The following is a 26,299-nucleotide window of genomic DNA, read 5'->3' as shown; positions in this document are numbered from 1 at the left end:
TGGTGTCTTCTTTGCCTAAGCTTGAGGCACCTGTCAAGCATGTTTGTGAGGGCTGCATATTGGGTAAAATGCAGCGTGCTTCCTTTCCCAAAGATGGATCAGTGAGAGCTGAACGCAGATTGCAGCTTGTTCACAGTGATGTTTGTGGTCCCATGCAAACTCCATCATTTGGAAACTACCTTTACTTCGTGACTTTCATTGATGATCTTACCAGGCATGCATGGGTATATCCTTTGAAGGCAAAGTCCGAAGTGTTTTTGTGCTTCAAACAGTTTTTGGTTATGGCTGAAAATGTGTCAGAAAGTAAGATGGGCACCCTCCGTTCAGATCGAGGGGGGGAGTATATGTCTTCAGAATTTAATGCATTTCTGGCTGAGCGTGGGATAAAACACCAATGTACAGTGCCGTATACACCACAGCAAAATGGTGTGGCTGAGAGAAAAAACAGGTCTCTCATGGAAATGGCAAGATGTATGGTTAAGAGTCAAAGTCTACCACATGGTTTTTGGCTTGAGGCTGTCATGTGTGCCACTTATGTACTAAACAGGTGTCCCACCAAAGCATTACAGGTTGTCACTCCATATGAGGCTTGGCATAGCCGCAAGCCATCTGTTGGCCATTTACGTGTTTTTGGTTGCCTGGCATATGCATTAGTGCCTGTGCAACATCGCAGAAAATTGGATGACAAAGCTGTCAAATGTATTTTTGTTGGATATAGTGCTGAGAGCAAAGGCTATCGTTTGTATCATCCACAGACAAAGCGCATTTTGGTTAGCCGTGATGTTGTATTTGTGGAAGATGCAGTTCAGCCCTTGGTTTCATGTACTAAGGAGACAAATATCAGCTCACGTGATGTCTATGATACATTGTTGCCTCTTTTCAGTGGTGCACAGTCAAGTGCAATACCTCATGAGGCAGTTTCTCAGCCTATGCAGGTTTTAAATGATGGCACAGATCAGCCTATATCTGATGCAGATGTGCATGATGCACTTGAGGATGAGAGACAAGAGATTGAGGGCTCTAGGAACATGCCTAGATGGCTGGTGCAGACTTTGCGTGACAGCAAGTTGGATGCCCCTTTGTCTAGTCGCACTCGTTCTGGCTCTCATGGTGCCTCTTATGCGTCAGATTGTTATGCATTGGCTGTTTCTAGTATGTGCGATGAAAGTGAGCCTGTTTCATTTGATGAGGCACAAAGTTCAGAAAATTGGATGGCTGCTATGCAAGCAGAATACGATGCTATTATGAAGAATAGTACATGGTCTTTATGTGACTTGCCCCCTGGCAAGAAGGCCATTGGCACTAAGTGGGTATACAAATTGAAGCGTAAGCCTGATGGCACAGTGGATCGCCATAAGGCTAGGCTTGTTGCAAAAGGTTATGCTCAAGAGAAGGGCATTGATTTTGATGAAACTTTTGCTCCCACATGTCGTATGACCACTGTTCGTAGCATCTGTGCATTAGCAGCTCATAATGGTTGGAATGTACATCAGCTGGACATAAAGACTGCGTTCTTAAATGGAGATTTGCATGAGGAGGTGTATGTATCGCAGCCTCGTGGTTTTGTTCAAAGAGGGCAGGAAAACAAAGTGTGCAGGTTAAAAAAGGCTTTATATGGTTTAAAGCAAGCTCCACGAGCTTGGTATGAAAAAATACATGCATATTTGACTGCACATGGGTTTCAGAATAGTCCAACAGAAAGCACTTTGTATGTTAAACGTGTGGATGGTGTACATCTAATCATTGCTCTCTATGTCGATGACATGCTGCTCACAGGACCAAATGAGAGTCATATTGCTGATTTTAAGGCTGATTTGAATGCCTCTTTTGAGATGTCAGATTTGGGGCATTTGCATCATTATTTGGGGATACAATTTAAGCAGTGTGATGGAGGTATTGCTTTGTGTCAGACAAAGTATATTGAAACATTGTTGCGGAGATTTGGCCTTGAAGACTGCAAGCCTATTGCTACTCCAATGGAGACAGGTTTGAAGTTGAGTCTTCATGATGCTGGAGATCACTTTGATGTCACACTCTATCAGACAGCTGTTGGTTGCCTCATTTATGTATGCATTACGAGGCCAGACATTCAGTTTGCAGTCTCACAGGTGAGCAGATTTATGCATAGCCCAGGCATTAAGCATTGGCAGGCAGTGAAGCGTATCTTTCGCTATTTGAGTGGTACTCGGCATCTTGGGTTGTTTTATCCCAAGGGGGGATCATTGCCGCCAGATTTACATGTTTTTTCAGATTCTGACTGGGCTGGTTGTTATGACACACGCGTGTCCACGAGTGGTTTTTGCTTCATGCTTGGAAGCTCATGCATATCATGGTTGAGCAAGAAGCAGCCTACTGTGGCCACTTCTAGTTGTGAAGCTGAGTACAGGGCAGCTTTCACAGCTACGGTTGAGTGTGTGTGGCTCAGACGCCTTATGGCTGATTTGGGTGTTGGGCAGCCATCTGCCACCACCATCTTCACTGACAGTCAGAGCGCATTGGCAGTTGCGCGGAACCCAGTGTTCCATGCTCGTACGAAGCACATTGAGGTGCACTACCATTATGTCAGGGAGAGACTCTCTGCAGGAGAGATCAGTTTGGCTTATGTGCCAACACAGGATAACCTTGCAGACCTTTTCACAAAGGCTCTGCCTCGTGAGAAGTTCGAAGCTTTTCGCAAAGCTTTGGGCTTACTCCCTTTTGTGGATTCGTCCACATAGCTAGACACTTCCCTATACATGAGTGCTAGCTCTTGTTCACCGCATCACTCCAGGGGGGATTTGTTACCATATTATAGTAGTGATGTGTGTGAACACACTTAGGACCGCCGGGGCACTTTTTCCCTCACTAGGAGGTTTTTTCCCCCGTGCATTGTATATACGCCCATTATCTTCTAGGGCTTGTCATCTTTCATTTTTGGCACTCATAATACACTACTGTGTTGTGCTCAAGCTTCCTCATCTTCTTGAAGTTGTGTGTGCATTCCTGCAACCCTAATTCCAACAGATCTCTCTCTCACAGTTGTGCGCGCACGCCTTCGGGGAGGGGAGGCTGCGCAGCACCCCTTAGGTGAAAAACGCCCCCCACCCTTAGAAAAAATTTGTGTAAAGCTTTGTATTAAAGCTTTTAAAAAAAGCTTCATTTTTTATAACAAATTTATAAAAAGAGTTTTTTTTTCAAAAATTTATTTTAAAAAAAAAGCTTTTCAAAGCTTGATAAAAAGGGGGAGAAAATATAAATTTTGAGAATTTCTGAAATTATTTTCTTGAAATCCTTTGGCTTTCCACATTCTCAGGAAACCTATTGGCTTTCCGAATTCTAGAAAATCTTTTGACCTTTTGGATTGTGGAAACTTTTGACCTTTCACATTTTGATTTTTTTTTAATCTTTTCATTTTTTCGAAACTGTTGGCTTTTCGTATTCCGAAAAAACCATTGGGATTTTGAAATTTTTAGACTGTTCGTATTCTAATGCGTTTGGGGTAAATTAAAAATTTTAAAAAACTTCTAAAAATTAGTGAAAAATTAGACAAAGGTTATTTTAAATTTCTGGAAAATGTGGAGTTGGTGATTGGCATGTGGTGTGTCCATTCGGGCGCTTGTGACCATTCAAATTCTTTTAAAAATATATTTTTGACCCAAAAAAATATAAAATCTATTAAAATTATAAATTTTCATTGGATTTGAAAATTATCGGGCAGAATTGAAAATTTTGTGAATGATGGGATTCTTAGGAGAAATTAGAAATATTCTAGAAATTATTTTTAGAAATCCTAGAAATTTGTATTTTCTAAAATATCAATGGTATTTTAGCAAATCTATTTATTGAATTTTTTTTAAAAAAATATAGTTTTGGAATGCCATAAGATAGGTTTGGTGAAATTCAAAATTAGCATATTTTGAGGTCCTATAGAATTAGAAAAGTTTTAGAAAAAATCATGATAATTCTTTTTCTTGAGAATTTAATATTTTCGAGGTTTATTTAATGTTGAAGTACGTTTTCTCGTGCTGACAATAGATAGATGCAGGTTATTCGCATATTATTAATACGAGTATACCTCATATTAGTAGTTATTTTTATTTGGATTAATTCTAAACGATGTTTTCATGATTTTTTACCATTGTTTAGCCATTCTTTTTTTTAGACATGTTCATTAATTTTTTTTCTCTGATGGATAAAATCTGCGTCCAAAGTGTGTCTTGCCTTTGACACTTGTCCATGATAATTTATTTTGCACTTATTTAAGTGTCGTCTATGCTTAATTTCTTAAGCCTAAGACAAATTCTATCATGGGTTAGTTGATATGTTTGTTTTGGTGGATTTTATTGGATGTTTTCCAAGTTTTATTTGGACTCATCAGGTTCTGCCTAGATCACTTGTGTCTAGGGATTTTTAATGAGTGCTACACACATGCGTTTCACTTTCTTACTTTGGAGTTTTGCTTGAACAACACCACGTTCATATAGTCCGGATTGATGAGTTGACCACCAATTATAATGCTTCTTTTGGCATGATTATTGACCATTAGATGGCATGCATTGATTTTTATGATCAACTATGGTTTTCATGGATTCGAGGAGCTTCTATGCTTTTATCCATGGTTTTATAAGGATCTTTTGATATTTTGGATAATATCATGTACTTTGAAGATAGCATTTGCCTTCATTTTTTACACATAATTTTGGACTATGTTCCTTGTACTCTTGTACATATTCCAACTTGGATACCTAGTTGCTTATGTATTCAGGTGAGTTATTTTTCTACCCCAGCTTTATTGTGTTTATTGGGTAGTTATCATTAGAAAGGCGCCATTAATTCAATTTCTTTTCTATGATGTACTCAGAAAGAGTTATTCTTTGATGTGGTCTCAGTATATAAAGACAGGTTTTAGTATGTGAAAGTCTAGGATAAGTCCATCTTATTCCTTTTATATAGGATTTTATTCATATTTCCTAGATGCCATACTAGGGAGTTTCAAATTGGTAAGGTATGTATGGGTGGTATCATGGTGGTATGGGACGCTAGCGATCCCTCACATATATTATCTTATGGGATAATTTGGACTCAAGATTAGTGCTTTGCTAACATCACTTGGCATGTTGACCTCAACATTCAAAGACAATCTCATTTTCTGAATTCATTTGAAGTTGTAGTGTAGGCATTCTCTAGATAAACTTATTTTATCAATAGCCTGCATGTTTTGATGAGTGTAATTTCATCGACATATTCATTCCTAGAATACGGAAAGCCAACAATATCGAGAAAATGAAAAGACAAAAAAAATTGGAATGTGAAAGGTCAAAAGTTTCCGGAATTCAAAAGGTCAAAAGATTTCCCGGAATTTGGAAAGCCAATAGGTTTCCCGAATGCGAAAAGCCAAGAGATTCCAAGAAAAAAATTTGAGTAAAAAAGAAAATTTTTAAATAATCTCTTTTTTCCTTTTTTTCAAGCTTTTTTTATAGAAGATTTCAAAAGCTCTTTTTTTAAAAAAATTTAAAAAACTCCTTTTTTAAAAAATAAAAAAACTAATAAGCTTTTTTTTAAAAGCTTATCAAATGATTTTTTAGGGAGGGGGCGTTTTTCGCCCAACGGGCTGGAGCGCAGTCCCCCCCATACGTTTTTGAAACGGTGAGAGAGGAGGAGTCCTCTCTCCTCTCCCTTCTCTCCTCTCCTTCTTCTCCATTCCAACTCTCACAACCTCCTCCTTCTCTGTTATATCATAGGGGATTAATACTCGATTAATCTTTTGATTAAAGAATTTAATTAAACCATTCTTAATCATAATTATAAATTAATTATGATTAAAGCTTAATCAGTTTGTGCCTATTAAGAGGCATTCACACGTGTACAAGAGAGGCAAATAGAAGGAAAATTCAGAATTGAGAGGAGAAGAGAATTCCATGCACATGGGAGAGCATTCAATGCTTCAATTGGCTGCCCCACACTGCACTTCAATAGAAAATTGGCAGAAAATCGAAAGTATATTCGTAAAAAACCCACAAAAATGCATTAAAATATATTTTTAACCATAAAAATGCTCTTAAAAATTTTAATAACTAGAAAAAATTTCCAAATTTTGTAAAAATTCAGGGAATACATTCTACAAAAAATATCCACAATAAAATATGCGGTATTTTGGTAAAAATTTCCATTAATCCTTATTTTAAACTATAAAAAATAACATTAAACTCACAAAATTTTCCTGCAACGTCGATTCGTCATTGAATAGAAGAAACACGCATTCCAACCACCATATAGATGATCCACGTAATAATCATCGATATAAATCAATAAAATAATATTTTTTTAAGTAAATATTAAAATTTACTTTAAAAAATACCAAAAATTACATTAAGAGAGAAAAAATCAACAATAATGAACTAGAGATTGCTTTGATACCACTGTTAAAACCCTAAGATCTCTCTAAATATTTGTTATGCATAAGCATGCATAAATCAAGCATAAACTCATCCACCCCGACCACCCCCAAGCCCAAGGGATGCACACATGAATTATAAATCAAGCATAAACTCATCCACCCCGACCACCCCCAAGCCCAAGGGATGCACACATGAATTATAATGAAGTACATCAAACCTTTACCTTGATGTCCCATACCATCAATGGACGAATCGACATTGTGGGGGAATTTCTTGACTTTAATTCTATTTTTTATGGTTTAAAATAAGCATTTATGAAAAATGTTAACCAAAATAAGGCATATTTTACTATAGATATTTTTGGTAGAATGAATTTTCTGAATTTCTATAATTTTTAGAATTTTTTTTAATTTTTTAGAAATTTTTGAGCATTAAAAAAAAGTATTCTTAATGCATTTTGGCGGGTTTTCTGCTGCAAAGATGCTTTCGATTTTCTGCGCCAAGTTTCTGCTGAAATGCAGTGTGGGGCAGTTAATTGATGCATGGAATGCTATCCCGTGTGTGTGTGTGGGACCCTCTTCACCTCTCAATTCTGAATTTTTCTTCTTTTTTTCTCTCTCGCGTATGAATGTCTCTTGCTAGGCACAATTTAATTAAGTTTAATCATTATAATTAATTAATCTTTAATCCTCCTCTGTGTTAACACAGAAGGAGGGGGTGGAGAGAGAATGGAATGGAGAAGGAGAGGAGAGAGGGGAGAGGACTCTCTCTCTCTTGGTTTAAATCCTAAAAACTGGTATTTTTTAAAATATCAATGGTATTTTGGTAAAATTATTTGCTAAATTTTTTTTGAAAAAATATAGGTTTGGAACGCCATAAGATAGGTTTGGTGGAATTCAAATTCAAATTTTTTTTGAAAAAAATATAGGTTTGGAACGCCATAAGATAGGTTTGTTGGAATTCAAAATTATCGTATTTTGAGGCCCTATAAAATTAGGGAAAATTTGGAAAAAATCATGATATTTTTTTTTCTCGAGAATTTAATATTTTCGAGGTTTATTTAATGTTGAAGTACGTTTTCTCGTGCTGACATTAGATAGATGCAGGTTATTCGCATATTATTAATACGATTGTACCTCGTATTAGTAGTTATTTTTGTTTGGATTAATTCTAAACGATGTTTTCATAAATTTTTATCGTTATTTAGCCATTCTTTTTTGGACATTTTTTGTAATTTTTTTTCAATGATGGCTAAAATCTGCGTTCAAAGTGTGTCTTGCCTTTGACACTTATCCATGATAATTTATTTTGCACTTATTTAAGTGTGGTCTATGCTTAATTTCTTAAGCCTAAGATAAATTCTATCATGGGTTAGTTGATCTGTTTGTTTTGGTGGATTTTATTGGATATTTTCCAAGTTTTATTTGGACTCATCAGGTTCTGCCTAGATCACTTGTGTCTAGGGGTTTTTAATGAGTACTACACACATGCGTTTCACTTTCTTACTTTGGAGTTTTGCTTGAACAACACCACATTCATATAGTCCAGATTGATGAGTTGACCACCAATTTTAATGCTTCTTTTGGCATGATTAATGACCATTAGATGGCATGCATGGATTTTTATGATCAACTATGGTTTTCATGGATTTGAGGAGCTTCTATGCTTTTATCCATGGTTTTATAAGGATCTTTTGATATTTTGGATAATAGCATGTACTTTGAAGGTAGCATTTGCCTTCGTTTTTTACACATAATTTTGGACTATGTTCCTTGTACTCTTGTACATATTCCAGCTTGGATACATAGTTGCTTATGTATCTAGGTGAGTTACTTTTCTACCCCAGCTTTATTGTGTTTATTGGGTAGTTATCATTAGAAAGGTGCCATTAATTCAATTTCTTTTCTAAAATGATGTACTCGGAAAGAGTTATTCCTTGATGTGGTCTTAGGTATATAGAGACAGATTTTAGTATGTGAAAGTCTAGGATAATGCCATCTTATTCCTTTTATACAGGATTTTATTCATATTTCCTAGACAGCATACTAGGGAGTTTCAAATTGGTAAGGTATGTATGGGTGGTATCATGGTGGTATGGGACGCTAGGGATCCCTCACATATATTATCTTATGGGACAATTTGGGCTCAAGATTATTGCTTTGCTAACATCACTTGGCATGTTGATCTCAACATTTAAAGACAGCCTCATTTTTTGAATTCATTTGAAGTTGTAGTGTAGGCATTCTCTAGATAAACTTATTTTATCTATAGCCTGCATGTTTTGATGAGTGTAATCTCGTTGACACATTCATTCTCGAAATACGAAAAGCCAACAGTTTCGGGAAAATGAAAAGACAAAAAAAATCTGAACGTAAAAGGTCAAAAGTTTTCGTAATCCGAAAGGTCAAAAGATTTCTCGAAATTCGGAAAGCCAATAGGTTTCCCGGGAATGCAGAAAGCCAAGAGATTCCAAGAAAAAATTTTGAGTGAAAAAGAAAATTCCATTCCAACTCTCACAACCTCCTCCTTCTCTATTGTATCAGAGGGGATTAATACTTGATTAATCTTTTGATTAAAGAATTTAATTAAACCATTCTTAATTATAATTATCAATTAATTATGATTAAAGCTTAATCAATTTGTGCCTATTAAGAGGCATTCACACACGCGAGAGAGGAAAATACAAGGAAAATTCAAAATTGAGAGGAAAAGAGAATTCCACGCACACGGGAGAGCATTCAATGCTTCAATTGGCTGCCCCCCACACTGCATTTTAGCAGAAAATTAGTAGAAAATCGAAACCATATTCGCGACGAAAAACCTGTAAAAATGCATTAAAAATATATTTTTAACCATAAAAATGCTCTAAAATTTTTTAAATAATTAAAAAAATTTCTACAAATTGTAAAAATTTAGGGAATACATTGTACCAAAAATATGCAATAAAAAATGTGTTATTTCGGTAAATATTTCCATTAATGCTTATTTTAAACCATAAAAAATAGAAAAGAATAGCATTAAACTCATGAAATTTTCCCGTAACGTCGATTCATCCATTGAATAGAAGAAACATGCATTCCAATCACCATATTGATGATGCACGTGATAATCAACAACATATATCAATAAAATAATATATTTTTTTAGTAAATATTAAAATTTACTTTAAAAATGCTAAAAATTACAATAAGAAAGAAAAATCAACAACAATTAACTAGAGTTTGCTCTAATACCACTGTTAAAACCCTAAGATCTCTTTGGATAATTAATATGCATAAGCATGCATAAATCAGGCATAAACTCATCCACCCGACCACCCCCGAGCCCAAGGGATGCACACACCTTTACCTTGATGTCCCATATCATCAAGAGGTATGACTCCAATCCATTAGCATGTAGCTATAGTGTGAAATGGTAGGTGAGTAGTTACAATCCTCTACACAAGAGACCATAACATAACCTAGCCTAGCCTAGCCTCCCTTGAGTGTGCCCCATGTCTAGGCTAGGCTAGGCTAGGCTAGGCCTTAAGTGATTCTTGACTCTCCATTGCCCATGTGTGACCCTTGGATGCCTGACCCTAACCTTAACCCTTAAGGTTAGTCCTAACCCATGCTCCACTAGAGCTGTTCCCATGCTCCCATGCTCACAAGCCTAAACTGGGTTAGCCTCCTAGTATATGCACACATAATGTGCATATAACATACATGAGAACAAGCTCTCGTGGAGCATGGGTTAGGAATAACCTTAAGGGTTAAGGTTAGGGTCAGGCATCCAAGGGTCACACATGGGAAATGGAGAGTCAAGAGTCACTTCAGGGCCCTCCTATATAATAGGGGCATGGGGCACACTCAAGGGAGGCTAGGCTGGGCTAGGTTATGTTATGTTCTCTTGTGTAGAGGATTGTAACTACTCACCTACCATTTCACACTATGTGTGTGAATGCCTAGGCACAGTTTGATTAAGTTTAATAGATTAAGTTTAATCATAATTATAATTATGATTAATTAAAAGATTAATTAATCTTTAATCGTCCTCTCTGTTAACAGAGAAGGAGGGTGTGGAGAGAGAATGGAATAATGGAGAAGGAGAGGAGAGAGGGGAGAGGACTCCCTCTCTCTTGGTTTCAAAACGCGACACCGGGGAGGGGGGTCGCGAGCACACTGGCGAGCGAAAAAAGCCCCCCACCATGAAATTTTTAGAAATCCTAAAAACTGGTATTTTTTAAAATATCAATGGTATTTTGGTAAAATTATTTGCTAATTTTTTTTTGAAAAAAATATAGGTTTGGAACGCCATAAGATAGGTTTGGTGGAATTCAAAATTATCGTATTTTGAGGTCCTATAAAATTAGGGAAAATTTGGAAAAAATCATGATAATTTTTTTTCTCGAGAATTTAATATTTTTGAGGGTTATGTTGAAGTACGTTTTCACGTGCTAACATTAGATAGATACGGGTTATTCGCATATTATTAATACGATTATACCTCGTATTAGTAGTTATTTTTGTTTGGATTCATTCTAAATGATGTTTTTATGATTTTTTACCATTGTTTAGCCATTCTTTTTTGGACATGTTCCTCAGCTAAAATCTGCGTTCAAAGTGTGGCTTGCCTTTGACACTTGTCCATGATAATTTATTTTACACTTATTTAAGTGTGGTCTATGCTTAATTTCTTAAGCCTAAGACAAATTCTATCATGGGTTAGTTGATATGTTTGTTTTGGTGGATTTTATTGGATGTTTTCCAAGTTTTATTTAGACTCATCAGGTTCTGCCTAGATCACTTGTGTCTAGGGGTTTTTAATGAGTGCTACACACATGCGTTTCACTTTCTTACTTTGGAGTTTTGCTTGAACAACACCACGTTCATATAGCCCGGATTGATGAGTTGACCACCAATTATAATGCTTCTTTTGGCATGATTAATGACCATTAGATGGCATGCATTGATTTTTATGATCAACTATGGTTTTCATGGATTCGAGGAGCTTCTATGCTTTTATCCATGGTTTTATAAGGATTCGAGGAGCTTCTATGCTTTTATCCATGGTTTTATAAGGATCTTTTGATATTTTGGATAATATCATGTACTTTGAAGGTAGCATTTGCCTTCATTTTTTACACATAATTTTGGACTATGTTCCTTGTACTCTTGTACATATTCCAACTTGGATACCTAGTTGCTTATGTATTCAGGTGAGTTATTTTTCTACCCCAGCTTTATTGTGTTTATTGGGTAGTTATCATTAGAAAGGCGCCATTAATTCAATTTCTTTTCTAAAATGATGTACTCGGAAAGAGTTATTCCTTGATGTGGTCTCAGGTATATAGAGACAGGTTTTAGTATGTGAAAGTCTAGGATAATGCCATCTTATTCCTTTTATACAGGATTTTATTCATATTTCCTAGACGCCATACTAGGGAGTTTCAAATTGGTAAGGTATGTATGGGTGGTATCATGGTGGTATGGGACGCTAGGGATCCCTCACATATATTATCTTATGGGATAATTTGGGCCCAAGATTGTTGCTTTGCTAACATCACTTGGCATGTTGACCTTAACATTCAAAGACAATCTCATTTTCTTAATTCATTTGAAGTTGTAGTGTAGGCATTCTCTATATAAACTTATTTTATCTATAGCCTGCATGTTTTGATGAGTGTATTCTCATCGACATATTCATTTGTTGAAATCTCTTTAGCGTTGATAGTTTTGTGTGTTGTGGTTGGTAGAGGGACCAAGGTTTATGTTAGGGAAAAGTATGGGGAAACCGGCCTCTATCTAAATTTACAAAATCTTGACCATGCATGCCTACTATCCCTCTATGTCTGGCCGAGGGCACAAGCTTGGTTCTCCTCTACTCCTCCTTACTTCACAGGTGTGCAAGGGACAAGAGCTGCTTCTCTCCTCCACTCCCTACTTGCTAGTGAAAAACCTACTAAGGACCAAGCCCTTTTCTTCTTTAGGTAGGCTAGGGCACATACGTCCTTGCTAGTCAATCTCATGAGGTCAAGCCCTCCTCTATATCTTTCTTGTCTTCCCATTAGCTACCAGGGCCACAGGGGAGCCTTCTTCTTCTTTGCTATAGGCAAATCGGGGTACAATCCTTAGCTCTTTGCTACATGAAGATCGGGGCACAACACTCTTCTTCTTCTTCCATAGCACACAATTAAACATGTATTTATCTCATGCACAAAATAAAACCCTAATGATACTATAGCCCTTTACATATGAGCATTATGAGTTGCACCTAAAAATGTAGTAGCATTGTTTTAGAACATAGAAGTGTGATTGATATACATAAATAGTGAGACAACAAATGGTGCAAGATAGACACAAGTAGAAAGACAATATTTTATGAAGTAAGGACTTTGATTTTCATTAGAGAGAGTGATTGCAAAGCTTCAAACCATGTCTGTATTACAACCATGAAAAGCCAAACTCTACATGTATGTATTACAACCATAAAACCATTAAAAGGTAGTAGTCTACATAGTGTTTGGATTTAGGGACTTGTCAACTTGTAGCTATCTATGGCTAGCTAGAAGTCCTTATGCATCAGAGTTACCCACTTGGCATGTATGTCGCACAAGACGGACTCCTCAAATAGCCCAACTAATATCTCTTCGAAGGTCTCCTACAAGGCCATGATTGTGGCTGCTTGGATTCTATGGCCCTCCTCTAAACCCACCTTGTCCATAACTTCCTTGAAAACTCTTGTAAAATATGCCTTTGAAATCAAAAGCTTCGTGCTCTTTTAATACTTTTGAATCTCCTTGATGAGAGCTTTGTTTTGCTAGGGTGCAAATTGTTTTTCTTTAACCCCACGAGGAAACACTGCTTCATTTGTGCATCATTGAGCTTTCTCTCAGTCCTCACATTGTGAATTCAAGGCTTTCATGCATAAGAGGTAATCCCATAAGGTTTCCTTAGGGCTTCACTCTATCATGTAAAGATTTGGTGCCACACTCCACCTCAAAGCCTTTGAGTTAAATCCTTGCTTAGAGAGTGATTAGTGTTAATCATTTTCAGAATTGATTTTCACACAATTTTCAAATTTGCTAATTTCTTGTTTGACAAGTTTAGCAAAAATTTACGTTAATCATTTTCAAATTTGTATTAAATACTATTTTCAAAAACCTTGATCCAATTTACTATTTGATTTCTTCAACTTCTTTATCTTCTTGATTTTGATTTTCTTGATTTTTGAATTAGGGTTACATAACTTTAACTACTAAAAATGTGAGATTTTCTTCCATTATGTTGCTTAGGGAGTTTACAGTTCCAATTATTAATCCATAAAGTTTTTATTTCTATTCTATTTTCTAATATCTTGGAATTCTTGAAGCATATTTTCAAGAAGTTTGGTTGTTGAAGCAGTTTTGCAGAGATCTCATTGTAGTTTTCAAAGACTGGTGCAGACATTGCAAAATATTTAGATTGCAAAGTTTATGAAGAGTACAATTTGCTATGCAGAAATCAAGATTGTTGTGCAAAAATTTGATACAATTTCAAGAAAGTGTGCAAAATCTTGGTGTAGATTTCAAGATTATGTGCAATTGATACATATTTTCAAGGATTTCTCTCTCCCTCTATCCATATAGAAGCATATGCACTCTCTCTCTTGTTAGAGATGCGACATATAAAACCAAAGATACTCTGCTTATTGATCATAAAGGCCAAGTTCTCTTTTCCTCTCCAATGTGCCACTCAAAAAGAAGAAGGAATATTCAATTAACATAAATAATGGAGTGGTTCACCCTCCCTTATTCTACTTAAAAAGATGAAGGAATAATCTCACATAGAATTAACACAAACAATGGAGTGGTTCACCCTCTCTTGTTTTACTCAAAAAGTTATCTAAAACCAAATATTTCATAAAGCTCAAAAGCCAGATTTATCAATACCCAAGAAGAAGATACGTACACACACAAAGATGGCCACTCTCAACAACAAACAAATGATCAAGATAAGTCCTTTGGAAGAGAGCTGTGATACCATATTAAAAGCAAAAAATCCAAATTTCTCACTACCTAAGAAGGAAGATAACCACACACAAAGATTGCTACTCTTAATAAATGATCAAGAGAACTCCCATGGAAGAGAGCTCTAATACCATATTAAAGTAGGGTTTGCATAGAGCAACCCCACAAAGATACTAACAAAAAGTTAAGATTATTATTATTATTATTAAGCTAAAAGATATCTAATAAAACGATACACCTTAAGCAACACTAATCAATAGTTAAACACATAGCTTTATTATCATAAAGATGCATAGTACAAAGGTGGGAGAATGTGCTAAAAAAGAGGCCTTTAAAGGAACATGCCTAGCTTCCATGATTCTCTCCACCTCCTTCATTATCTCCACCTCCCTACATTAGGGGATGTGTGGCTTTTGATTCTAGGAGAAACCACCTAACACCAAGCTTTGGATTGAGGTTTAATAGATTCACCCTCCCCCACATTGCCATGTGGACAACGTTGTAATTAATCACAAGATTCACCCTCCCCCACATTGGCTCTGGCCCAATCAGTAGCAAGATTTATGATGCACTACCATATCTTGATCCATCAAGACAACATCCTCCTTTGATACATTACAAAGCAGGACTTGGTGACTAGACTTGATGCACAAGCTAGGGAGGAGATTGCCTTGTATATTCATAAGGAATTTACAAGGCTAGTGTTCTTACTTTTGTTTTGGTGGTGTATCATGATGAGCAAGTTTACATGGGTATGTTAGTGTTGTTATTATTGTTTTGGTGGTGCAATCAACGTTAAATAAGACCACATATTTGATGTGTTACTTAATGTTGAGTGATGATGTGGCACTCAACCTTGAGGAAGATGATGTGTCACACTCAACATTGAATAATCATGCGGTACTCAACATTGAGTAATGATGTGGCACTCAATATTGAGTCTTTGTTGGTTGAGTGCATGTGTGTAAATGATGATGTGTTCTCAATGATGATGTAATGATTTGTCACTAAATTTTGAGTGATAATATGTCACTCAATGGTGTTAAGTGATAATATGTCACTCAATGGTGTTAAGTGATAATGTGGCACTCAACCTTGAGGACGACAATGTGTCACTCATCAACATTGAGAATGATGATCTGGTACTCAAAACATTGCGTGATGATGTGGCACTTGATGTTGAGGTGGTAGGTGATGATGTTTCACTTAACATTGAGTGATGATGCAGTATTCCACGTTGAGGATCGGTGGAGTGATTACATTTCACTTAACATTAGTTAGAATGTTGCACTCAACATGAAGCTTAACATTGAGCAAGATGATGATATGGAACTCAACATTGAGTGATAATATGGCACTCAAGATTGAGCTCAATATTGAGTGATGATACGGCACTCAACATTGAGAAGATGATGATATGGCTCTCAAAATTGAGGAGTGTGTGATGATGTGTCACACCTAACAATCAATGATGTTGATATAGCATTCAACATCGAGGAGTGGTGGGAATGATGTGGCACTTAACATTGAGGAGTGTGTGTGTGTACCAAGTTTGTGTGGAGAGAAAGCAAGTCTAACACCATTAGGTGCATACAGCCCCACAAGCCATAATGTTTCATCCATAAACTCCACTTCCAAAATAATGAATTGTGACATGAAAAATTGATATCTTTCATTTTCAATTTTGTACATGTTTTGATGGTTTCTCAATGGTAATAAGGTGGAAGCTTGTCCAAGAAGATTACGGCGCCTACAATGGAATAACGGCGTGGTGATGCGGCAGCTTGGCGGCTACCCTGATAACAGCATTCTATCTTCAAATATAATGGTTTTACTTGATTTAGGGTGCACACATTGTAAATGCCACAAGTATGCTTGATAGATACTTTGGTATGGTAGATAGGCTAGTGATGTGGAAAATAAAAGTGGGACTTCATGCTCACATGGATTTTAATTATATTATTAATATAGTATTCATCATAAGGCTACAAGTTGGGGAGTGTGGAAGGCATGTGGAGGAGTGTGTATAGGTGCATAATTGGGAAAGATTCTTTTAGAATGCCTACATGGAAGAGGAGAATTCTGTCATGTGTAAGTGGGATCTCCACCTACATGCCACTTAGACTTGGCTATTATCTCATCACACTTTCAAAGTAAAAAAGTCTTCAATTTAATAATCAATAGAAGATTTAGTCTAAGGGGACAATTGATGGTGACATCTACCCTTATGTCACTGAAGGGTTGAAGATTTTTATGTTGTAATTTGTAAGAATGGAAGAGAGGGTGATTCTCTACCTATAAAAAGAGCCCTCCTTTCCCTTTCAAATGAATGAATGAAGCCTCCTCAATTGAGCATTTTGTGTCATTGCCATTCTCTTATCTTCAAACCCTTATTCAAACCACTCTCTTTACATGTGAATGTCTCATTTAGCATTAGGTCCTCATGCTTAACCCAATTTTTGACCTCTTTGATGATTCATGATAAGTGGGATAAGGAGTTATTATCTTGGTGGGCCTGTGACTTCTCAAGGTAGCCCTTGCCTTATTGCCGCCCTCCTTTGGAGGTACCAATGGTTTTAGCGGTAATGAGCATGTGGAAAGACTTTGGGGACTATAGGTAAATCTTTACGATTGTTTGCTAAGCAATGTTAACCCTTACCCTCTAGCTTGAATCATGAAGGAGACGAAAGGTAAGAGGCTATGTGAAAATTGAGGTTTCATGCCGCAAAGAGAGGGAAGTGTAGTTTTTGTGGTCTAATACCCAAATTTCAACTCATCACTCGGATATTGGTTTCGAAAATTGATCATATGGCTAGGAATCTCTTTATATGCTCTTTCCACTCATGTAACTAATTTCTTAATACTTTACTTCATTGATGATCAGAATTTCTCCCAAAGTTGCTAACTTTTAGGCGAATTTTGGCAGTTTTATGGTCTTGCAGTAAAATGCTCATAACTTTTCGCTCGATTGCCCGTTTTTGAAAGTTTTTATACAGGCGCAAAGCTCTCTTCAAGCTCTACATATCTATGTAATCCTTTTTTGTATAGTCTATATGGATTTAAAATTGAAATTTTTTGTGTATCTCTGTTTTTATAGAATTTTGGCCATTATTTCTTCTTAATAATGATTAATTTCTCTTAATCTCTTATCAAAAAGCAAATCCCATGTGTCTTATCCTCTTGTAAGTGATTGCTATATTCTTTTACTTTAAGATGCTCCATCCAAATTGCCCAATTCGAACGAATGAACCTTACCAACATTCCCCATATGTTTCCGTTCACATAATCCTGAGTTTCTTCCAACAAAGAATTGCCCTCTTGTTTGGAGCTGCAAGACTGGCAGAAATTCTTGCTTCTCCTGAGCCTTTCATCTTTCCTTCCATGAATTATGATCTCTTCTTTGATGTGTTTATCTTTATCTTAACCTAGGGAGAGAAAGGGAGGCGAGGAGGCTGTGAGGTTTCATACAAGTGTGTTTTGATTCTAAGAAGTGACCGAAGTCAAAACCCCAACTTTGTGTCACATCTTTTGGTGGAGACGGTGGGTAGGTTTTACTTAGAATTATTCTATTTTAACCTCAAGGTCCCGCATGATTAAAGAAAAGTTATTTTGAAATAAGTAAATTTTTCTTGTCGCTACTCATCTTTTGGTGCAAGATGTTCAACATTCCGGTGTTCCAAGGATTGGAACGAGAAGACCCGGGGAGTTATCTCCGAGAGTTTAACCGAGCATGCCACTTGATGTGTTGGTCTATGAAGGAGAGGGCAGAAATACTTCCAGATTTCTTGGAGGGTGTGGCCTTAGCTTGGCATGAGGCTTTGCCAGAGGAGTCCAAGAATGATTGGGAAAGGTTGACGAAAGCAATGAAGGAGAGATTTGGGACAGTGGAGTCACCAAATGCTTACTATTGCAATTGGATCAGATTTTCCAAAAGGAAGGAGAGTCAATTTCTACCTTTTCAGTGAGGTATGAAGCCTCGTTCATCAAATATCAACAAGTTGCTTTACATGTTGTTGCTTCTTCTTTTTCACCTTCTATGGGAGATTCAAAGAGTTCTTTAGCAATGGAGCACCTTAAGATGAGCAAGTTTATCATGGCTTTGGATCCCCGCTTGTATGGAAAAGTTCTTAGCAAAGATCCCACTAATTTTAAAGAGGCTCTTCGTATTGCTTTAAAGAAGGAGGCCACTCTTCATATTGAGTCCACATTCCAATCTTCTCCAAGTGTGTTGACCCCACCACGAGTAGAGATAGCCTCAACATCTCAGGTACAAGCTCCATCCTTGGATCATAACATTGCACAACTTATGGCAGAATTTACTGATTTGAAGTTACACTTAGTCAATGCAAGGGCACCTAGGGTTCCACGAGTTGAGGATAAACCTAGGGATAGAAGTAGTGTCACATGCTATGAATGTCAAGAGAAGGGACACTATCGCACTGAGTGTCCAAAATTGAGGAAAAGAGAGGTTAAAAGTTTAACACTTTTAGAGGAAACATGCTCATAAGAAGAAGAGGAAACATTGATGCCATTAATGGCAAAAAGGGGTCGTAAAACTAGGAGCCAAGAAGAAGAAGAATAAGAAGATAAATCTGAAGAAGAGGAGAAAAATAAGAAGAAGAAGAAGTCATCTAGGAGAAAAATTAGACAATCTAACTTTCCTCTTGGATAAGGATCTCTTAGTTATGACCTCTTAATAGATCTTAGGGAGAAAATGGCACAAATCACATTTGGGCAGCTTTTGGCACTCTCTCCAAAGCTCAGAAAGGAATGGGGTAAGCTAGCTAGCACAAGGGAATCTAAGAAAAGAAGAAGAGGGATAATGGGACTCCTATGGCTCAAAAGGTGGATATTGATGTAGGAGATGATGTGCTTGTGATTAATGTCATCATTGAGGGGCAAATAATTTCTAATGCATACATTGATGGAGGTGCGTCAATCAATGTCATGAGTGAAAAAATAATGAAAGATGTCGATTTAAAGTTGTCTTCTACTAACTCTCCCTATCGCATTAAACTTGCTGATAATACTAGGGTGAAAACCTTAGGAATTGTCATGAATTTGGGAGTGGATGTATGTTAATTTCTGTGCCTACAACTTTCCAGGTCATTCCTACAAAGCCTGATGCTAGGGCTTACCCATTGATAATGGGTAGGCCATGGCTTCGCCAAGTGAAGGCAATTCAAAAGTGGGAGACAAGTGATCTTATTCTACAAGGTGAGAATAAGAAGGTCCACTACAACATTAAGAGTTGTCGCAAGAAAGTGGTAAGAGGTGAACCTTCAACTTCCAAAAGTTCAGAGTCAGAGTCATCCGATGAAGAGGAGACAAGTGGTAGCTCCGAGGATTCCATCTAGGGGAGGTGGAGGGAGTTGCATTTAGTATTTTCCTGGGAAGGGATTAAGGGGATACTGAAGACAATGGAGCCTTGGAAGGGGAAGCGTCTTCAACCATGTTCAAGAAAGGAGATGGATACTATGAAGAGAAAGTGGGATGTGCATTTGCCAGAGGTCCTATGGGCCTATAGGACAACTCACAAAATCTCTCTTGGTTTCATACCTTTTCAGTTAGTTTATGGAATGGACGCTATTTTGCTAATAGAATTGGAAATCACAAGCCTTCGCACATCTTTTGCACACTTGAATAAGAAGAAACACATGCCCAACACCTAGTACAACTGGAGACCTTGGATGAGAGGCGACTTCAGGCACTTCAAAATTTGGAGGCTGCACAACAATGGCGCAAGGCAAGGCATGACACTCTCACGAAGAAGAAGAAGAAGCCATAACTCAAGCAAGGAAGCTTAGTCTCATGAGGTATGATGGCCGTGTGGAGAAACGGCTAGATAAGAAGCTTCTTCGATGCTGGGAAGACCTCTTCAGGATAAAGCAAAAGTTCAAAAATAACACCTATCTTCTAGAGGATGCAAGTGGCCAGGAGGTTCCCGGACGTGCCAATGAGTACCGGCTAAAGATATTTTACCCTTGAGCACCATGGCCAGCAGACCCCCAAGACAAGCATGGAGGATCTGCTGGGAGGAAAGATGTGACATGAAAAATTGATATCTTTCATTTTCAATTTTGTACATATTTTGATGGTTTCTCAATGGTAATAAGGTGGAAGCTTGTCCAAGAAGATTGCGGCGCCCACAATGGAATAATGGCATGGTGATGTGGCGGCTTGGTAGCTACCCTGATAACAGCATTCTATCTTCAAATATAATGGTTTTACTTGATTTAGGGTGCACACATTGTAAATGCCACAAGTATGCTTGATAAATACTTTGGTATGGTAGATAGGCTAGTGATGTGGAAAATAAAAGTGGGCCTTCATGCTCACATGGATTTTAATTGTATTATTAATATAGTATTCACCATAAGGCTATAAGTTGGGGAGTGTGGAAGGCATGTGGAGGAGTGTGTGTAGGTGTATAATTGGGAAAGATTCTTCTAGAATGCCTACATGGAAGAGGAGAATTCCGCCATGTGTAAGTGGGATCTCCACCTACATGCCACTTAGACTTGGCTATTATCTCATCACACATTCAAAGTCAAAAAGTCTTCAATTTAATAATCAATAGAAGACTTAGACTAAGAGGACAATTGATGGTGACATCTACCCTTATGTCACTGAAGGGTTGAAGATTTTTATGTTGTAATTTGTAACAATGGAAAAGAGGGTGATTCTCCACCTATAAAAGGAGCCTTCCTTTCCCTTTCATCAAATGAATGAATGAAGCCTCCTCAATTGAGCATTTTGTGTCATTGCCATTCTCTTATCTCTTCAAACCCTTATTCAAACCACTCTCTTTACATGTGAATGTCTCATTTAGCATTAGCTCATATGCTTAACCCAATTTTGGACCTCTTTGATGATTCATGATAAGTGGGATAAGGAGTTATTATCTTGGTGGGCCTGTGACTTCTCAAGGTAGCCCTTGCCTTATTGCCGCCCTCCTTTAGAGGTACCAATGGTTTTAGCGGTAATGAGCATGTGGAAAGACTTTGGGGACCATAGGTAAATCTTTACGATTGTCCCCGCTGAGCAATGTTAACCCTTACCCTCTAGCTTGAATCATGAAAGAGATGAAAGGCAAGAGGCTATGTGAAAATTGAGGTTTCATGCAAAGAGAGGGAAGTGCAGTTTTTGTGGTCTAATACCCAAATTTCAACCGCATCACTTGGGTATTGGTTTCTAAAATTGATTATATGGCTAGGAAGCTCTTTATATGCTCTTTCCACTCATGTAACTAATTTCTTAATCCTTTACTTCATTGATGATCAGAATTTCTCCCAAAGTTGCTAACTTTTAGGCGAATTTTGGCAGTTTTATAGTCTCGTAGTAAAATGCTTATAACTTTTCACTCGGTTGTCCGTTTTCGAGAGTTAATATAGGCGCGAAGCTCTCTTCAAATTCTACATACCTATGTAATCCTCTTTTGTACAGTCTATATGGATTTAAAACTGCAATTCTCTGTGTATCTCTGTTTTTATAGACTTTTGACCATGGACTTTCATATCCGACGAAGTGTGGCACGTTTTTTTTTAACCACCGATCGAAATTTTTTAAAGATCATGTGCGAGATGCCACTCCGTCCGCCGCCGACGAGGTCCGATTTGCGAAACAAGCCCACCGACCGGTCGGAGACATGTGCTAACGCTAACAGTAATATACACTTCCAAGTTTTTACATAGAAATGGAGGTTTGATGGTGCTCTTTCCGAGTCGCCTCTTCAAAAATTCAACGATTGCACACATGTACAGAGAGAGGCGCAGTTCTGGCTCAGAGCATGGTGCTGGGGAGATGAGGAGGCACGCGCTTGTTCGGAAGAAGGCATGCCGCCTTCGGTTGAGGACTTTGCCTGCATTTTGCATAAGTGCAGAAAGGAGAGAAACCTAGCGGAGGCGCTGCGCTTGCATGACTTCATACGCCAAAGCGGGCTAGAAGCCCATTCATCACTCGGAAACCACCTTGTCTCTGTGCTGGTGGAAGTGGGAAGCATGTGCCATGCCCAGCAGGTTTTCGACAGGCTCGTGTATCGGCATGAATGCTCATGGAATTCTCTCATCTCAGGCTATGTTAAACGCAGAGAGTCACAACAAGCTCTCACCCTCTACCAGAAAATGCAGGAGAAAGATTCTCTGCATCCTAGTGGGTACACTTTTGTTGCCCTCCTCAAGACTTGCACATTGCTGCAAGATCTGGAAAGAGGACAACAATTACATTCTGAAATTACTAGAAAAGGGTTGCTGGAAACAGACGTTTTTGTGGGCAGCACCTTAGTCAATATGTATGCTAAATGTGGCTGCCTTCCTAAAGCACAGGAAGTGTTTGACAAGCTCCCGGTTCGAGATGTGGTCTCTTGGACTGCCCTAGTTGCAGGATATGCAGAACATGGGCATGGTGAGGAAGCACTCAACTGTGTCGAACAGATGCAACATGTGGGCATCTCTCAGGACGCTGTCACACTTATTTGCAGCTTGAAAGCTTGTGGTAGCATAGGAGCGACAGAAAAGGGCCGAGAAATGCATGCTGAGATTGCCAGAAAAGGGTTGGAGAAAGAGCTTCTCACTGGCAGCACCTTGGTCTATATGTATGCTAAATGTGGCTTGCTTGGAGAAGCACAAGAAGTGTTCACCAGGCTTCCGGTTAGAGATGTGGTCTCGTGGAATGCGCTTATGGCAGGATATGCCGAACATGGGCGTGCTGATGAGGCAATTGCCTGTTTCAAACAGATGCAAGATGAGGGCATCTTTCCAGATGCTGTCACATTTGTTTGCAGTTTAAAAGCTTGTGGCAGCATAGGGGCCACAGACAAGGGCCGAGAAATTCATACTGAGATTGCTAGAAAGGGGTTGGAAAGAGAGCTTATTGTTGGAAACACCTTGGTTGATATGTATGCTAAATGTGGCTTGCTTGCAACAGCACAGGAAGTATTTGACAAGCTTCCAGTTCGAGATGTGATCTCGTGGACTGCACTAATTGCAGGATATGCTGAACAGGGGTGTGGTAAGGAGGCACTTGACTGTTTCGAACAGATGCAACATGACGGTATCCTTATGAATGCTGTCACTTTTGTTTGCATCTTGAAAGCTTGTTGTAACATGGGAGCTACGGTTCAAGGTCAAGAAATACATGCCGAGATTACTAGAAAAGGGTTGGAAACAGAGCTTCCTGTTGGCAACACCTTGGTTGATATGTATGCTAAATTTGGCTTGCTTGCAACGGCACAGGAAGTTTTTGATAAGCTTCCAGTTCGAGAGGTGGTCTCGTGGAATGCACTAATGGCAGGATATGCAGAACATGGACGTGGTGAGGAGGCACTTTACTGTTTCGAACAGATGCAACAAGAGGGTGTTTATCTGAGTGCTGTCACATTTGTTTGCAGCTTGAAAGCTTGTGGCAGCATAGAAGCCACTGTCAAGGGCCGAGAGACGCATGCTGAGATTGTCAGAAAAGGCTTAGAGAGGGAGCTCCTTGTTGGCAGCACCTTGGTCGACATGTATGCTAAATGTGGCTCGCTTGCAGATGCACAAGATATGTTTGACAAGCTTCTGGTTCGAGATGGAGTCGTGTGGAATGCACTAATGGCAGCATATGCCCAGCTTGGAGAGAGTGAAAATGTTTTTCAGATCTTTGACAGAATGCTAGGAGAAGGTATAAAGCCAGATCTGGTCACATTTGTTAGTGTTCTTAATGCATGCAGCCACACAGGTCATGTGGATAAGGGCCACATGTACTTTGAGGCCATTAGCAACAAATATGGGTTTATCCCAACTCTTGAGCATTACACTTGCATGGTTGATCTCCTTGGGCGTGCAGGTCATATTGATAAGGCTATAGCAATGATCAGGAAAATGCCCTTGCATCCTGATATTGCGATGTGGCATACTGTATTGGGAGCTTGTCGAAAGTGGGGCAATGTGGAACTAGGAAGACATGCTTTTGAACATGCATTGCGGTTAGATGAAAAGGGTGCGGCAGCTTATTTATGTATGTATAACATTTATGCAGATGCTGCCATGCAGGAAGAAGCAAACAAGGTTGAGGCAATGAGAGTAGAAAATCAAGCATGTGAGAAGCCAGGACATAGTTGGTGTCTGGATGGGTGCAAAGTTATGTTTGGTTGGGGGTAAAAGACATTCAGAAAGAGAAAACATTTATGCAAAGTTAGACGATCCTTCACTTAAAATATCGAAGGAAGACATTGTCCTTGGCTTGCATTGGGCATCATGGGACACTTCAATTGATGCAAAGGAATAGTATATTGACTGAAGGGTTGCATTGAGTGTTACGGGACATTTCAGTTCATGCAATGTGCCTTAATTCAATGCATCCAAGGGGACAAATATACATTATTGTCGAAAATCTCCTGGTCTCAGAATGACAGTTCCACGCTTACTCCCCTCTAGTTGTATGAGATTGGTGGCCAGGCTACTTTGACTCATTCGACGAGTCCAGCATTGACAATCTACTCTGACATACTTTTGTTTGGGTAACTTGTCTTCATGCTTGCATTGCATTGGATTATCTGGCATGCAAGCCCTCGGAACTTTGTACAAATTAAAATACTCCAATAATATACTCAGTATTGATGGGGGGGGGCGGCCCGTTTGCGGCCCCAGTGGTGGTGTCGTGCAGTTCTACTTTTAGCTTTGTTATTTAGTGTCCATTGCTTAAGTGTTGATGTGCTATCTATTTCACAAGACAATATCCAGAAACGTTCACACTTAGCCGGGTGTGTTACATGTTTACACACATAGAAGGGCTGTTCACACACAGACAAACATGGGTACACATACATGATGGATACACACATAGGGACTCCGAAATACCCAACAACCCCCTCTTCGGAGTGAAGGTGGAGATGTCCCGAGATAGACCTTCAATAGCCGTTGTGATTTAGGCTCAACACTACACTCTAATGCTCTATCTAAGACATGTTCTCTGCTTTAGACTCAGAGGCTAGTAAGCGTGGTTTAGAGGCTAGTGAGCTTGGCATAAAAGGCTTAGAGGCTCAACAAACATGGCTCAGAGGCTTGACAAGCATGGGCGTGTAGAGACTCAGAGGTCTAGGGAACATGTGCCAAAAGAGCTTAACCACTTATGACTTTCACGTACAACAGTCTACTCAAAAATCAAACCTCCCTTGATCAAAACAAGGGTAGATTGGAATAGTGGAGCCTTTTATAACACCAACATTTAAAAACTGACAGACATGATGAACCCTTATTACAAATCTATTTTGGGGGACGACCCGTGTAGACACTCACACACAAATATTCATGGAAAAATAAATCTTCTTGGTGGGAGAAAATCCTTTGGTAGGTAGAGTCCGCCGACGAAGTCAACGTCGGTGGAGCCGCATGCTGGTAAGTACTGGCAAGGCTCTCCTAAACTTCCCCCTTCTAGACCAGCGGACCACAAAATTGAGCTCCTCCTTGGTTTCAAACCCCCAAGTAAGTTTCCATATCGCCTAAGCAAGGCCATGGAGACATATATGAATCGTTAACTCCTCAAATTGCGCCAATCCGGTTTCATATGCTCTAGTGTGTCTCCATTCGTAGCCCCGATCCTCTTTGTAAAAAAGAAGGATGGATCCTTTCGACTCTGCATAGATTATTAGGCGCTCAATAAGCTGATGTTTAAGAGTAAGTTCCCTATGCCTCGGATTGATTACATCTTAGAGTGGTTGAATGGAGTGAAGGTGTTTTCGTCAGCCAAGCTTCCACTGTAAGCGTCCATAGTTAGGTGTACAAGTCCCATCCATGGTCTTAGTCAGGTGTGCAAGTCCCAGCCACGGTTCCACTCTACGCGTCCGAGGTTAGGTGTGCATTGTCCTGCACATGAAGCAGTGCTAGTTCGTATTGTGAGTCTCCCTTTGGAATGATGTTAGATGATCTATGTATCTTGTTTGCAACCGGATGCTGGATAT

At 38.6% G+C, this 26,299-nt stretch overlaps 1 protein-coding gene across 1 annotated transcript; it reads left to right on the top strand.

The window, feature by feature from the left end:
- The first annotated feature begins 21,971 nt into the window (after positions 1-21,971).
- Positions 21,972-25,097, top strand: LOC147619115 (pentatricopeptide repeat-containing protein At4g13650-like). Its single transcript, XM_086774304.1, has one exon. The coding sequence runs from the start codon at positions 22,200-22,202 to the stop codon at positions 24,498-24,500; it is 2,301 nt and encodes a 766-aa protein (XP_086630430.1). The 5' UTR covers positions 21,972-22,199; the 3' UTR covers positions 24,501-25,097.
- Positions 25,098-26,299: the final 1,202 nt, after the last annotated feature.

This window comes from Cibotium barometz, chromosome 34, assembly GCF_041138505.1.
Source record: "Cibotium barometz isolate CiBa-2024 chromosome 34, ASM4113850v1, whole genome shotgun sequence".
Taxonomy (NCBI): domain Eukaryota; kingdom Viridiplantae; phylum Streptophyta; class Polypodiopsida; order Cyatheales; family Cibotiaceae; genus Cibotium; species Cibotium barometz.
This window is presented reverse-complemented; position numbering and strand designations above follow the sequence as displayed.

Bases quoted from the DNA above. Each gene is read 5' to 3' on its own strand.
- LOC147619115 (XM_086774304.1), top strand. From the start codon at position 22,200: ATGCCGCCTTCGGTTGAGGACTTTGCCTGCATTTTGCATAAGTGCAGA.